The 15,377-nt window shown below is 39.9% G+C and overlaps 1 protein-coding gene across 1 annotated transcript; it reads right to left on the bottom strand.

The window, feature by feature from the left end:
* Positions 1-14,024: 14,024 nt before the first annotated feature.
* LOC135433340 (uncharacterized) lies at positions 14,025-15,059 on the bottom strand. Its single transcript, XM_064689357.1, has one exon. It carries the CDS (start codon positions 15,057-15,059, stop codon positions 14,025-14,027), a length of 1,035 nt encoding a protein of 344 aa, XP_064545427.1.
* Between the last annotated feature and the right edge of the window lie 318 nt (positions 15,060-15,377).

Below are 15,377 nucleotides of genomic sequence, written 5' to 3' on the forward strand. Positions count from 1 at the left end.
GCGTAGATATTCGAATGTAAGTAATAAATCAATGTTTCAGGATGTGGACCATACAAAACGGGAATTCATAGTTTTCTAATTTACATTATAATATGCTATTTTGAAAGTCTCTTGCTTTAATATAATCAGCCCTTAGGCAAATAATTTATATTATCAAGTCTAATGATGTTATATTGCAATCTTTTTGAATTTCTATATTGTCTGCTACGTGCCTGAAGTCCAACTCGGAGCCATACCTGAAATCCACACTGATTAAGAGACTTACAAACGCTAAGCGGCTGCGTAGCGAAAAGGTTAATTGCATTGTAAGCGGCTTGATGAAAAAATGTGGAGCTAACCACGCCGGCAGTCAACGTTGGCGCTGACTCAACTTAATTGGCGCACGAGGCGCATACTTAATGCGCTTAGATGCGGGCCAGGCTCATCGCATCGCATCGCATCGCCTCATTGGCATTACAGAAGCCGCTTTTGTGCTTCTAATTAGATCCAACACGGATACCATTGAGTGCTGCAGTTTGTTCGTTACGCTCGGCCGGCCTGCCAGCATCGAAAATTGAGCCGTTCAAAAGACGAATTTCATTTAATGCGTTTGTTAAGTAAATTAGGTGTGAAAATAAGTAGAGTTTATTGTCGGTTTGTATGCGTGTTCAATGACTATGAAATGATTTTAATTGAAATTGCAATGCTGAAAGTGGAAATCTATCTGGCAATTTATTTGGCAGTTTTTATGTCAACTTCAATTCACTGAACTGATTAGCTTATCGCAGGACTTGCTTTAAGTTCTGCGTTTTTTATTCTATTTAATGCCAATCTTTATGTACATATATATTTAAGGATGAATTGATGAACGATGTGACAGAAATTTCCCATGGGTAAATGCAAATCAACTGTCTGGCAAATCTAGAAATAAATGAACTAATTAAATATTCTGATTGTGCGACAAGATACATATTTGATTATTGCAAATTTAATGCATAACATCGCCCGAGCCTTAGCTAGGGTCAAATTAGGGCAAGCTCTTTGGCAGTGATTCGATGTCACAAGTTAAATCAACAAAAACATGCGACAACCATCAGAGCAAAAGCAACATCAACAACAACAACAACAACAGCAACAACAACAACAATGACGATGATGATGATAAACACGCGATGACAACAAAAAATAAATAAAACAAATATGCTTTGAACGGGCGCGTCCAACCATGAGATACCCTGTAGCGTTGGCAGATAATCTTGATGATTGCTGTATTAATTATGTGAAAGAATTCATATGTAGAGGAAACTAAAAGTTATATAGAATATTTTGCCTTTTATCTCTAGCTCTTTTGGTCTCTGAGATTAGCTCGGCATATGAAGCTTATTCTAAATATATATACTTATTTTTTTACTTGTTATTAGCCAGCACACAACTTTATTCCACTCGGTTTAACTAATTTTATGGGCACAGGGTGTACTAAAATAAATGAACGACTGATTGTGTTGGCGGTTTAATACTTGTGCATGTGAAACATGAAAATGGCTTTGCATGTTATGTGTGCCGAGAGCAGCAACAACAACAAGAACAACCACTGCAACAGTACCAACAACAACAACAACAACAACAGCAACACAAGAAGAAGAAGCACGTTACACTAATTACTCTAATTGTGCACGGGAGGTGTGGAAACACTTGGAGCAACGATGACGACAAAACTCCAATTTGGACTTTGACTTTTGTCTGCCAAAGTTTTCTAACAATGTCCGAGATGGTCACGTGACAGCCTCAGGTATATGTATATAGACAATTCGCATTATATTAAATATTCAACATTCTAGACTAAATACGGTTGTTTAGCAATTAATTGAATACCATTTTACTCCTACATAAACTAGTTATGTTTTACAGAGCTTAGTTTGTTTGACTTGACTTGTTTGCCCTGATATTAAATGGATGTGTGAAACGAACTACTGCATCACGATCCCAAATCACGTGCTCAGCTCTGTTCGTGGAAACTTGTTGGGGGCTAGTGTTACCGTTACCGTGGCCGTTGCTGTTGCCGTTAACGTCATCGGGTTAGAAGGCCGCAGCACGTTGGCATCGCGTGCTCGACATGTGCCGACTGTTATTACGTATACGCCAGCGCGGCCAACTGTGTAGAAATAAAACATTAAATTACGTAGGTCGCCAGTTGGCCATTGTTTCTGACTGTGTGTCTCCGACTGTCTGACTGTGTGTGTGTGTGTGTGCGTGTGTGTGTCTGTGTGACTGACTGCGATTCCAAACAGCGACTGGGGCAGGTGTGGCGCACACGTAGACCGCGCACGTAGCTGAAATTTTAAGCAATCAGCCAGGTAGCGGGGCAGACAGATAGTCAGACGGGAAGACAGGCGGACAGACGAAGGGTTTTTGGTGGGTTGGACCGCCTGCGGTTTCGTTTTGAAGTGGCCTTTAATAGTTTGCTGTCTGCAACTGCAGCAGTGTGTGGCATATAGAATGCTGCATGCATGGGATGCCGCATGTTGAGTTGTGCGATTGTGGCGTGTGTTGGCTAGCCAAAGAGCAGTTTAATGAAATAGCAAAGAAAATTGTGGCCGTTGCCACGGCTACATAAATGCCATTGCTGCAACACGAACTAAAATTGTAATTATGCAGCAATCGCAATGACTGCCAACCGAGAGCCGCATTTCAAATGACCACAAGCGGATTTATAATCGCCGCGTATCCGCAAAGTCGAGAGCCCACTTTGGATAAATAATGGGATGTTTCAAAGTTATTATATCATGCTCCAATACCAGCCATATTTATGACTCTGGCTCATTTTTTTCATTCATAATTTATATGCTGTAACAAGCTTCTCTAGCGCACATACGCATTAAACTATTTGCAAGCGTATAACAAATTATGTACTTATCTGTTGTAATACTTAAAAATTATATTTTATAAAAGCATTAACAAAAACTGCATTAATATCCAGCATAATGTTTTTTGATGGAATTACAATTTGATTTCCCGAGAATTTATTGCTGAAAATGTATCAATAATATTCTCGAATTTAATATTTTTTTGCAGGTGCTAACATTTGATAATTTTTTGCCAACCTTGGTTTTTCTCTCATTTTCCTGATATTCTATTCAACAATGCGTTCATTGAATAAATATTGCATAATTTTGTAAAATTCCTCATTAGTATGTGAGCCTTGATGAACGCAATAAAACGAAACAAACTTTTCTCTGAATTTAACCAAACTATGGGAAACCCTGATGTTTGTTTGTTTGAAGTTCTCGATATTCTGGTTTGTGAAGCTCTCAATATCTTGACTTGTTCGCAATTTTTGTTTCTGCCTTCTGGATACAATTGCACAATTGCTTTATTAGAACCTTTTCAACACAATTTTATGCTAACAGAGTATACAAATGTTTGCCTTGTAACCGGGGGCGTTTTTCTTATTAAATTGTGTTCTATTTACAATTTTCCCGGGAAATACACACGCATGCACAAACAAGCCAAGCCATTGATTTGTATCTGAAAACAGTCAGTAGAAAATTGTCTTCAATACCTTTATTGGCAAACGAGGAGGCACACGAGGAGGCAACTCAAATAAGCAGCGATTGGCAATATTTCAATTTGGCAAAGACTTTTCATCGCCTTAGGAAATAGCAGGGGCTTAAATAAAATCCGAACATCTGCTACACGAGTAGCCGCAAAACTTGGCTTTAAGACTATTGGCCCACAACTTTAATGCCACAATCCGAAAAACCCCTCTCAATAAAATTAAATGAGTGTGTGAGGGGCATAGAACAAGCAACGTTTGCATTGTACATGTTTTGTGCCTTGTGCGTGTTTGTTTGTGTGTGCGTGTTTGTTTGTGTGTGCGTGTGTGTGCGTGTAATAACACAGCAAACAAACAATGCCAAGAAAACAAATATTAACAATGCCAATAAACATAAGTAAAGGACATACTGCGAAAAGTGCCGAGAAATAATCCTCGAAATAATCATTATGGCCATAAGGGGGCGACGGCTGTGGAGAGAAAGTCAGACACAAAGCTATGTAAAAACTGCAATGGGCCATCAAAAAACAACAGCCATAAAATGGACAAAACTGAAATATGTTCACATCCTTGGCCAAGCACTTTGGGTGTATTAGTGCCCCGAGTACCAGTGTTTATCCAAACATCTATGTACTCACATTAGGCGACCACATACTGGATATTTTAGCATGCACACGGAGATACGCACACATAGCACACATAGCTAAGCCCAAAAGGATAATCGGCCAAGATTTAATGGTATTTTTATGTTAGCAAAAGGATTTTTAATTGCTTATACGTAGACTGGCCCACATTGGGCAGACGCTAGGGGCTATTTATATGTGTGACAGGTGTATCGCAAATTAGACAGGAATTAGCAGAGCTACAGAGCTACAGGCGCAAAAAGAAGCTGCAGTCGCTCCAAAAATTGATGATAGCTATGGGCATTCAAATGCTGTGTTAATTAGTTTTGTGTCCTTAAGGCTTGCGGTTATATATATTTAATAGCAGATTGCAGGTTGATTGATGACTTGCATTAAATAGATTGATTATAAGTTAGGCGAGTGTCAAGGCAGATGAGAATTCTTAGGTAAACTAAAGCTCACAACTGCTTTATTATGAAATAGTTAATATATACATTATTTATTTTTGCAATAATTTTCGCTGTAGTAATTAAAGACTAGTTGAAGGGCTTTGCTTGATTCCAGCGCCTAAAAACATAATAAAACGTAGCTGAATAATAACTAATATATATACATGCCTAAGTTAATATATGCTTAGACAGAGTGATTAAGTTGATTAGATTGCCAACACAACATGACAAAATCAAAAGTATAATCAAAGCATAAAAAATGTAAGTCGCCCTTGAATTCATGAGAATCGCTGAGAAGGGCAATATTTAAAATTACCTTTTTTTTAAATGCAGCACAGAGGAAAGTAAAAGTTATCTTCAGTTCATATGACTTACTACTAATAAGGCTTGGAATGTGGGTTGATCAATCAATCAATCATTTAGTCAGTCAATCAGTCATGACAAATAGAGTTTGATATACTATTTAAAAACATACAAGGATAATTCGAATAATAATAACAAATAACTTAGCAAATGTATATTTTTGCTTTTTTTTCTGATTGCTTTTTGTACTTTTGTCTACACATATGGCTCGGTTGTCAACGCAATGTTGATAAATGTAGCGCAGTTCCATTAATGATTTCCAAACTAGGCGGCATGGGAAAGAAAACAAATGAAAGTTGAAAATCTGTAGAGCGGCGGGCAAAATTCATAAATCAAGAAGATGCTCATTAATTCACATCTTGACAATTGGTCAATGTTCACGATTTAAAATGCATTAAAAAGCAACAGCAGAGCGTGGCCTTAAAAAATTGAAAGAATTATGTCAAAGAAAAAAAAAAATAAATAAAAGGAAAAAGCAGAGCGCTGCGTAGAGTTCAGTGTCCTGGTCATGTCCTGGCCGCGAAAATGATTAATGATACATTATTTAAGGAACGTTGACAGCAAATAAAATAACAACGCGGCACGGAAGGCAGGTGGAATATTTACGAGCATTTAATGTATTTAAAATGTTATAACAGTGCGTTGCGGATGGTGCCGAGACAAGCACTTGACGACCTCCAAACAATATAAAGCATAAAAGCAAATAAATTATAAATATTAAGTTGCCCAACAAAGAACAAAAGTCAATTGCTCAAGTTCATTGATGGCAACACTCAAGCTGACTATACCAATGGCCCCTGGGAGCTTAACGGCTTAGAAATTGCTCACAGTCTTCCTCCCCTCATCTGCAACCCAAAGTCCAGCATCCGAGAGAGAAATGCCATAAGTTTGCACTGCCAAACATTTGATTAGATGGCCGGCCTGCTCAGCCATGATTCGAAATATACTCGAGGGGAGCAAATGCTTATGCAATTGGATTCAATTTTTCTATCTCATGATTTGAGCATTTCAAGCATTCAACAGCATAGAAAAGTCAGCCAAATACTCCCCAGTGGTTGTGTGTGTGTGTGTATCTGTGTGTGTGCACTTTGTGTTGGTGTTTTAGTATGCAGTCTACTTTGCAGGCATTTATGGTTTTCGTTTATCAAATTCCGGCCCGGGACGAGCCCACAAGTTTTCTGAGCTTCACCCAAAATTCCTGTCAAGCTCTCACAAAATGTGTACAAAATTTGAAACGCATATGTTAGGCTATGCATTTTTTAAGCTTCCATTTACGGAAATTTTGCACCAAGCCACAAAATGCCATTTTGGAGCACATAAAACACCGACCCCAAGAACCAAGCGTTGGGGCAGTCAAAGAACTGGAAAACGACAATAATTCTAGAGAATCTATTTCAGCTAAAACCATGGTTAAATAAGCTAACTTGATTATGCAGTTAACTTATGTCCAAGACAGCTCAAAAATGCCTCACAAAAGCTATTAGAGGTTTATCATGAAATTAACGCATTGAAGAAAATATATATTTTTGATCGGATCAAGTACATATGTGTGTTTGCTGACAAGCGCAAGTTAAATCTCAGACTGTAAAAAAAGATTTAATTGAGCTTACCTTTCAACACATACAAATGCTATAAAAATCTTATGGTAGCCATAAAATGCACAATTGCCGAACCGCGAACGGAGGACGCAAGATTCAGATTCAACATAAACATAACAGAGACAAACAGACAGACGAACAGGAGGCAAAGGCAAGCGGAGTTGCTACAGCGAGCGAAGCTAATTTCGTCTAAGTGGGTAAAAGAAGTGCTGAGACTTTGTGCAGAAACTGTGTCAGACCAATTGCAGAAGTAATCCCCCTAGCAGCCAGTGCGCAATGCTCAGCTTTTCTTTTTCTCATATTTGTTGGCTGAATTTTACTGCTAGCTGGGGAGCCGGTTGTAACTTCAAAGGAGCCAACAAAAACCAACCAAACAAACAAACAAACGAAAAACAAAAAAGAAAAACCACACACACACACGCACACACACACACACACCAAGACAAATGACAAACAATAAAAATCGAGTATACGCACTGGTTGCTTAAAGGATCAGCGCGCGTGTGTGTCCTGTTGCCGATTTGTGGCATTGTGGCATTGTGGCATTGCGGCATTGCGTCATTTGTGGGCGTGGCAGCGTATTCACGATATTTTAAGTGCTTGGCTGCCAGTTAAAGTTATTGCTGCAAAATTACCGAGACCTAAACAATTTCCGCTGCACATAATTGCGCGCATAACGAGGCCGCAGCTAAAACCTCAAGTGAAAATAAAACTGAGCCTAGCAAATTTAAAGGAAAAACAAAAATTAAAAAAAAAAACCAAATAAATATAAATAAATATTGCAGGCGCCGCATGTTGCGCTGCGATAAAATGTGCCTGTTAATGTTTATGCATGCCGCGCCGCCCCGCTCCGCCTCGCCCGTTGCCCAGGACAATTGCCCAGCGGTGGGCCTTGTGCGCCTCTGTGTGCCGCGGCCATTTTGTTTGGGGCTTACGGCCAGGCCATTATGGACAACTGCAATGGCGACAATAACGTGCCGTTGATGTTTTACACCTGAGACACATTTTCGGGAAATGTGCGCCTGCCACCATGCCACGCCCCCCGCACAAGCTAAACGGAACAGGTGGTTGGCGCAGCGCCCGAAAGTGTGCTATTAAAATCGACTGCGCCACAGACACACACACACACACATGTGCATATATTCAGACATAAGCTGAGAGGCTGAAGCGCTGCCAAGCTGGCAAATGCAACACAAATTTTGTGGTTTTGTGGTTATCCTTTTAAGGTGCCAACAACAACAACAACAACAACGACAACAACAGCAAGGACCTGCTCGTTTGCCAGCTAAGCTTGTTAGGCGTGAAATATGCCATTCGCAGAGGGTATTTAATAAATAAATTTACATGCGATTCAGCGCTTTGCTCATCGAAGCGTCTGGCAAATTGACGGCTTTGAATTAATGGGATTTTTTACTTTAGCGGCTCTAAATAAAACAAGGGGTGTGAACGATGCGCAGGCAAACAAAATTTGAATTACATATATGCGTAATAACAATTGGGTCTAGGCTATAGAAATGATTAGATTTGATTGAAAAATAAGCGAAAATAAAACGATTTTCTTTCTAAATCTAAAAATGATGTTAAAAATTACACGACGGATCATTTGAGAGCCTTAAGCTCTAGCAGCATAAAAGTTACGCACTTCGAAGTAAAGTCAACTTAAAGCCAAGGCTTACAATTGTATTACATTTTTTCTAGCTGCAAGTGTAATCTAAATAAGGTATGCGATTATTTGCTTAGATTCCAGGCCTACATTTTGGCTTATTTTGTAAGCGGTGAGACCCTTAAAAGCAGGTATCGTGCCTGGCCGTAATTAACCTAAACACACAAAATGATTTCGTGTGTGCCGCTGGCATTTTGCCAATCAAATTGAGCATAAATCTAAACAAAATTCTAGGCTCTGCGGCAGTTTGTGCTGCCTTGGGCCGCGGGCTGAGTTTAATTAAACCTGAGCAGCAGCAAAATTTAAACGCTTAATTGAAAAACTTTAAACGCGAGTTGTCCCAAGAGAGAATATAAACGACACTTTTTAGTTGAAATGCCAGCAGAAAGTGTTTGGTGCTGGCGGTCGGTAAAAGGCATTTCGCTGGCATCTAACAATGCCACAGGCGGCAACTTTGACGCGGAGTCAAACGAAATTTTTGAGCGACAGTTTTTGGTCGCTGGCTGGAAAATAAATTTGTGACGCCGAGCAAAGTTATCAAGAGCCAACAATATGGCTAGCGGGACGGGATGGAAGGATGGCAGGATGGCAGGAAGGTAGCCAGAAATTATGGCAGTTGATAGTTGGCAGACAGTGGTGGTGCAGCATTAAAATCACTCATACGCACCGTGAGCTGCTAAAAGAGACTAACATCAGCTCTTGTTGCCAGCTGCCAGCTGCCGGTTGCCAGTTTGCCAGTTGCCAGTTGCCCTGGGAGCAGCATTAATTGACACGTGATAATTTAATTAACGGCGGCTCCAAACGTGGCCAGAGCTAGTGCTAAGCGTCATCATCATCATCATCGCCATCGCCATCGCCAACACCATCGATGGATGGCAGCAGCAGAACCAAGCAAAACGAAAGCTAAGGAAACATCGCAGGCTTTTTTCCCAGCGAGTCTGCTAATTGGGTCAGCTTTGAGGTCTGGGTTCGGGCTTGGCCATCATTGTTTGCGCATTGTCATTGGCCACAGGCGCTACCATTGGCGTGGGCCTGCCATGGAACGCAGCTCTGTTGAGTGTCTTTTAATTACAGTGTGCGTCGCTTGTTGGCAAAAGGGATTTTCTTGTTGTTTGCCAATGACGCACCGTCACAGTTTTCCACTTCGCTACGTTCCCGAGCAGCAATGTATGCAGAGATAATTGACATCAGTTCAACGCCGAACAACGCGTTTCAGACCTTCAGCCTGCTGCGCCTCTTCCCACCACATTTATCATAAACTACATGTGCGCCTTGAATCAACTTAACCTTCCCCAAACTTGAGTCTGTTGTTTCCAACGAGTTTAGCAGCTGCGCCAAGCTTCAGCTATATCCGTGCGCGAGTTCTCTGAACTTAATGACTATATGAAAATGGGCAATTCACTGGAACTCATTTGCATTCTTTGAATATACTCATTTTAAGTATGAATCCTTTTTGTCGCATACATTTATAACACTTTTATATAGATGGACAGCCTTATTAATACGGCTGACTCTTCTTCTTGCGGACCCCTTTCAACATCTGAGCCAATTAGTCATGTTCGTCTGTCTCTCTCCATGCTATAGCAATAAGAGCTCCGACTACGACATATGTCGGAAATTGCCGGATCGGACCACTTAATCATATTTGTAGCTTCAATCGATCGGTCAAAAATAAAGTTCTTGTATTTGCTATTTGTGTTCCTTATATATGAGCAGTCTTACCAACATCGGACTACTATATCAGACAGAACGGATATGCATAGTAAAAATGAGCAAATAAATAAACACATTTAATGCCTGAAGGGTTGCTATTGTTATTGTTGTTGTGCACTTTTGATAACTATATTTAGTTATAATTGCACCTGAAGTGCTTTTCTAGTTTGTTTTTCGTTGTTGCCGCGTACAGCTCTAGGTTGAGGTCCGGTACTTTAAACTTTTTACCCCTCATTGTAGGGCAAAATTATATTAAGCGCTTAAAACTAGTTGTTATTTTTACGGTGGCCGCTAATTCCTAAACTCACGCAGCTTAAAAGGTTACAAGGATTACGCAATGCTCTCTGCAGCTGTAAATTTAAGTCTGCAAACACATTTTTGCGGCACTTAGATATATTAAAACATAAATTTTGACTATAATGGCTGGCAGAGATTCTATATGGGGCACTCAAAAGCCTTGATTAGAAGGCGTCAGCTCTTTATGCGCGTTGCTTATCCATTTCTGCGTCGTTTTTAATAACCTTAAGCTATATTTGTGCGATAATGCGTATAAACTTTGTCAACCAGCAACAACGCGCAAAAGTATGCTATGAATATTGACCTAGTTTAACAGTGGGCTTGAGTAGACGAAATTTCATAAAAATGTCAACAGAGGTTTTCAAAAAACCTTTTATATTAACGAAAGCTGATAAATACACATCTTAAGGTTTTGTATTTGCTAAAATAATTAATATAAACAAATTGGTATATTCAAAATAATTATTGTCATTCTATTGTTCTCGCCCACTGTGCTGCAATGAGTCAAATGGGCTGAGTCGAAGTTAAGTGCCGCTTGAGCCTTTTTAAATATAGATGCTCAGTGCAGCTCACATAAAAATTCTCGTACGCATCATTGCCAACCAGCTTGGCAGCTCACGGCTCGTCCTTCGGCCCCGCCCCCTGCCTCGTTGCCATTGTCAACTGACAATGCCGCTGGCGAATGTGTTAAAATTTCCCAGTGCTGGCTGGTTGAACGAGCCAGCAGCCAGAGCGGGTAGTGTGGCAGTTACAATGCAAATATTAATAGCGCAAATTTTCTGTTGCAAAACAGGAATAATGCGGATACATTCCACATACGTCTGCCCGTGTCTGTGTTGTGTGTGTGTGCATTCAGACTACACAAGTAAATAGCAGTGCGTGTCATTTGTTGCCGATTTCTAGAGATGCGAAAGTCAGGCACGTCCCAGCGGGATTTACTATAGGAAATGTATGATATTAAGGTATATATTATAGCTAGCAAGTGTTTCTTCGTTGCGATTTGCTTGTTGCCTTTTACTGCATCGCAACTATTTCCAACTTGTTTAAAAGACACACTATGCTGCAAAATAAGTATAAAATATTGTCGTTAAACACGACACGCGCCCATTTCTATCGCTTTTCTTTGTGTGTACAAATTGTAAGTAAAAATTGTGTGTGTATTTGTATTTTTTGTTGTATTGCATACGAATCAAATTAATAGAGTTGTGCGCTGTGTTTACACTTCGCACATTCTGTTTGTGTTCTTAATTTGAGTGCAACATTTTATTCTCTATTTATTTATTTTTTGTTTTATTAATACGTGTATTTGCATGTTAAGCGTATCAATATTTACTTGCCTTTAAATTATTATGATGTTTAATTTCGTTTAAAAGATGACAAACTTGAAAGTCGAGAGAGCTCGACGGAAAGGCATCATGAGTCACAACTTTTAGCACACACTACTATATAATTATATACATACATAATCAAACTTCATAGCGAGAAATTGAGAAATGTTAGTTAGTAGATAAGATATATGAGTTTCATATATCTGACTTCTAGACTTGGGGATCAACTATTATGCACCTAGTTATGGTAAAAGAAAACCTATATACAGAGTAGAGTGTATCTAGCTAGTATTTTATTAAATTTACATCTGACGAGAACTAGAAAATTAGCCATTAAATGCAAGGCGTGCAGCTAACCACTAATAAAAATCAACTAGCAAATCTGGTGCGGAGGAAAAGGAGACGTGCTTAATAAATGCTGGCATATGGTTTAATTCATGCCAGCAGATGGTAATGAAATGCCACAGTCTAGAAAAATGACTAGCACTATTAAAATTTAATTAAATTTGTTGAAAGTGGCATAAAGAAGGCGTGGCAACATGTGCAGTTAACGACATAGACATGTGCATATGCAGCTGGTAAAGAGCAAAAAATAATTATAAGTGAAATATTAATTTACGTCAAGTAAAAGTCAGTGTCCGAATTATATTGACAGACTGCTGACTGAAACAATTAAAGTTATCATCGGTCAATGCTAATCTTCAAGCTATGATAATGCGACTAAATGCAGCCTTGTGGAAAATCCTCATTAATTAGTAATTCCCAGCTCAGTTTGGCTTGCCAAGCGGCCAGCGTTGCGGTTGCTTGATTAAATTTCAGCTACATGCGGTAATTATGACACCTCAACACACTTGACCCACACTCGACACACACTCAGGGCAATAAGCCAATGCAATTGGATGAGTTGTCATTAAGCAGACGAGCGAAGGCTACGTTTGAAATATTGCGCAATCAGCGCATTAAATAATTAAGTGCTTAATTAAATGGTGACCAGGAAAATAGCCAACAACAGAAGCAGCCTGTGGAAGGCAATACAATATCCTGATTGTATTTTAGTCTCTCTCTCTCCCTCTCCCTCTACCTCTCTTTCGCTCTCGCTCTCGGCCTGCGGTGGGCAGGCCTTGAACTAATTTTTGTATTGTATTTCGTGTGCTAATGGCGCATACAAATGCGAAAGGTTAGCGGATAGGATGGATAGAAGGACGTTATCTGCGGTCATCTACTGAAATGGAAATGAAAATGAAAATGGTATGGCATGCACATCACGTGCGACCTCAAATTTGTAATGAAAATTAAATAAGAGTCAGATAAATGAGTGAAATAGCGGCATTAGTTGCTAGTTTGGTGGCCAGCCTGTTGAATGCCTCGTGGATACGCTCATTAACTTGTATAACAATTAGCCCCAAGCATTGAATGTACGATTATTGATGTTCGACGGGGAATAGGTGATAAGTCTGCAAAGTCAGCTAATGACTGTAATTAATTATAGGCGACACAATGTAAAGCCCATCAGATGCAGGTGGAAACATAACACAGCCATACAGATACAGACGTAGATACAGATACAGATACAGATACAGATACAGATACAGATACAGATACAGATACAGATACAGATACAGATACAGATACAGATACAGATACAGATACAGATACAGATACAGATACAGATACAGATACAGATACAGATACAGATACAGATACAGATACAGATACAGATACAGATACAGATACAGATACAGATACAGATACAGATACAGATACAGATACAGATACAGATACAGATACAGATACAGATACAGATACAGATACAGATACAGATACAGATACAGATACAGATACAGATACAGATACAGATACAGATACAGATACAGATACAGATACAGATACAGATACAGATACAGATACAGATACAGATACAGATACAGATACAGATACAGATACAGATACAGATACAGATACAGATACAGATACAGACACAGATACAGATACACCGATACTCTGATACAAATACCATACACATACAGATGCAGATACTGATGCAAATGCAGATGTAGATGCAGATACATAGATACACAGACACACAGATACATATACAGATACAAAGATACATTAATACATAGATATATACACACATACCTATACTCAGATACATAGATCATAGATAGATAGATTTATAGATACACAGATACAGATACTCATACAGATAAACCGATATATAAATACATAGATATATACACACACAGCTACACAGATACAGAAACGGATACAGATTCATACACAGTTACAGTGGCAGTTACATAGTATACCTTCAATTTATTATTTTTTCATATTTTCTATTGGTTTCCGATTTTTTTGATATGTACACGTTTATTCAAACACCATCTGATTACTGCCTTTTGCAATATTGGAGATTAGCAGTGTAGGATACAATGATATACTGTTGCATCGACACGATTTACTTGAAGAGCATCGAACTGCGGCTTAGAGAAGATACCGTTGAGGAGCTTGTTGTATTTGAGCGCGGCTTTCTGGCCTGTGGCACTTTGCGCGCGAAGGCGCGCTTTACAGATCCCTTGATGCGTGGCATACTGTCTTTAATGTACAGCTCTTGTACCTGTTCCAGTGCCTCCTGTAGCTCCCTTTGACTGCTATGCCGGACGGGCGGATTCTTCGGATCTTCGTAGATGATGAGTTCTATGGGTATGCCGAGTTTGTTCAGCTTTGAGTCCGAACTGGGGCCTGACTTGCTCATGTTCATAAAGTCATTGACCTCCGTGTCGCGCAGCAACAGATAGTTATCCTCATTGGGCAGAAAATCGCTGGGATTCTGCTGGTGAGTATAGTCGCGCACCACGCGAATAACACTGCGCGAGTTCAGATAGTAACGATCGTAGACAGTCAGCGTGTAGTAGATCTTGCGAGTTGTCTTGGGTGCGACCAGCCAAAAGACATAGATGCCGGCCTTGTTGGCATTAATTGAGACCAGCTGGCGCTCCAGCTGCTTATCCTTGAGTTGGGCATACCAGGTGGTGCGGCAGACCATCATCATTATGGGCAGATAATTGTCGAACCTGTGATGATCGTTGATAAGCGCAGAGTTCGGATTGCTCAGATAGCTGAGGCCTGGTTGTGTCGACGGCTTGCCCTTCACTCCTCCGTACATGAGCGTGGCCATGCAGTTGTTGACGCCGTGCTCGTAGCCTGTCGGATCAAAGCACAGGACCAGGGGCTTGTGCTCATAGATCTCAGAGTTCGTAGTGCCCAGACTATGCACATGCTTGTGCAGCATGTGCATCATCATATTTGATGGGAATACTATCTCGTTGCACTTGCCAACGGGACAGCTGCCGGGCACCCGGGACAGATGTCGTACAGCTTCCTGCATTTCAAGATCTCTCTGTTCCTTGTCCTTGGCTTCCTGCAACATCTTTTCCATTTTCATTTCAATTTCCTCTTGCATCTGCTTTTGTGTTTTTCTATCCTTCGACATGATGACTGCTTGAATTAAATTTAACTATCATACCGTAAAATATAAAAATATGTGAACTTTGAACGTTTTTTGGTTAGATCTCAAAAGTGCTGAAAGTTCACCGAAGGATGGGGCGTGGCCAACTAGACTTTTAAAATGGATACAATCAATTTCTTGAATTTGAATTTTAGCCAGGTTTTTTTTAAGGCAAGGCTGGCAACATCTCAAGCAATATACGTAAAAAGACATTGAACCGGATAAATCTGTGGCCAATAGACTGTTAAATAAGTTAAGCACGTCATCTCCGGCAAGTTGAGGCCTCTGTTTTAGCGGTTCGCT

This window comes from Drosophila montana, unplaced genomic scaffold (genome assembly GCF_035044405.1).
Source record: "Drosophila montana isolate Dmon_TW-CO22-7 unplaced genomic scaffold, ASM3504440v1 contig_3217_1, whole genome shotgun sequence".
Taxonomy (NCBI): Eukaryota; Metazoa; Arthropoda; class Insecta; order Diptera; family Drosophilidae; genus Drosophila; species Drosophila montana.

Coding starts and splice junctions, on each gene's coding strand:
- LOC135433340 (XM_064689357.1), bottom strand. CDS start 15,059: ATGTCGAAGGATAGAAAAACACAAAAGCAGATGCAAGAGGAAATTGAA.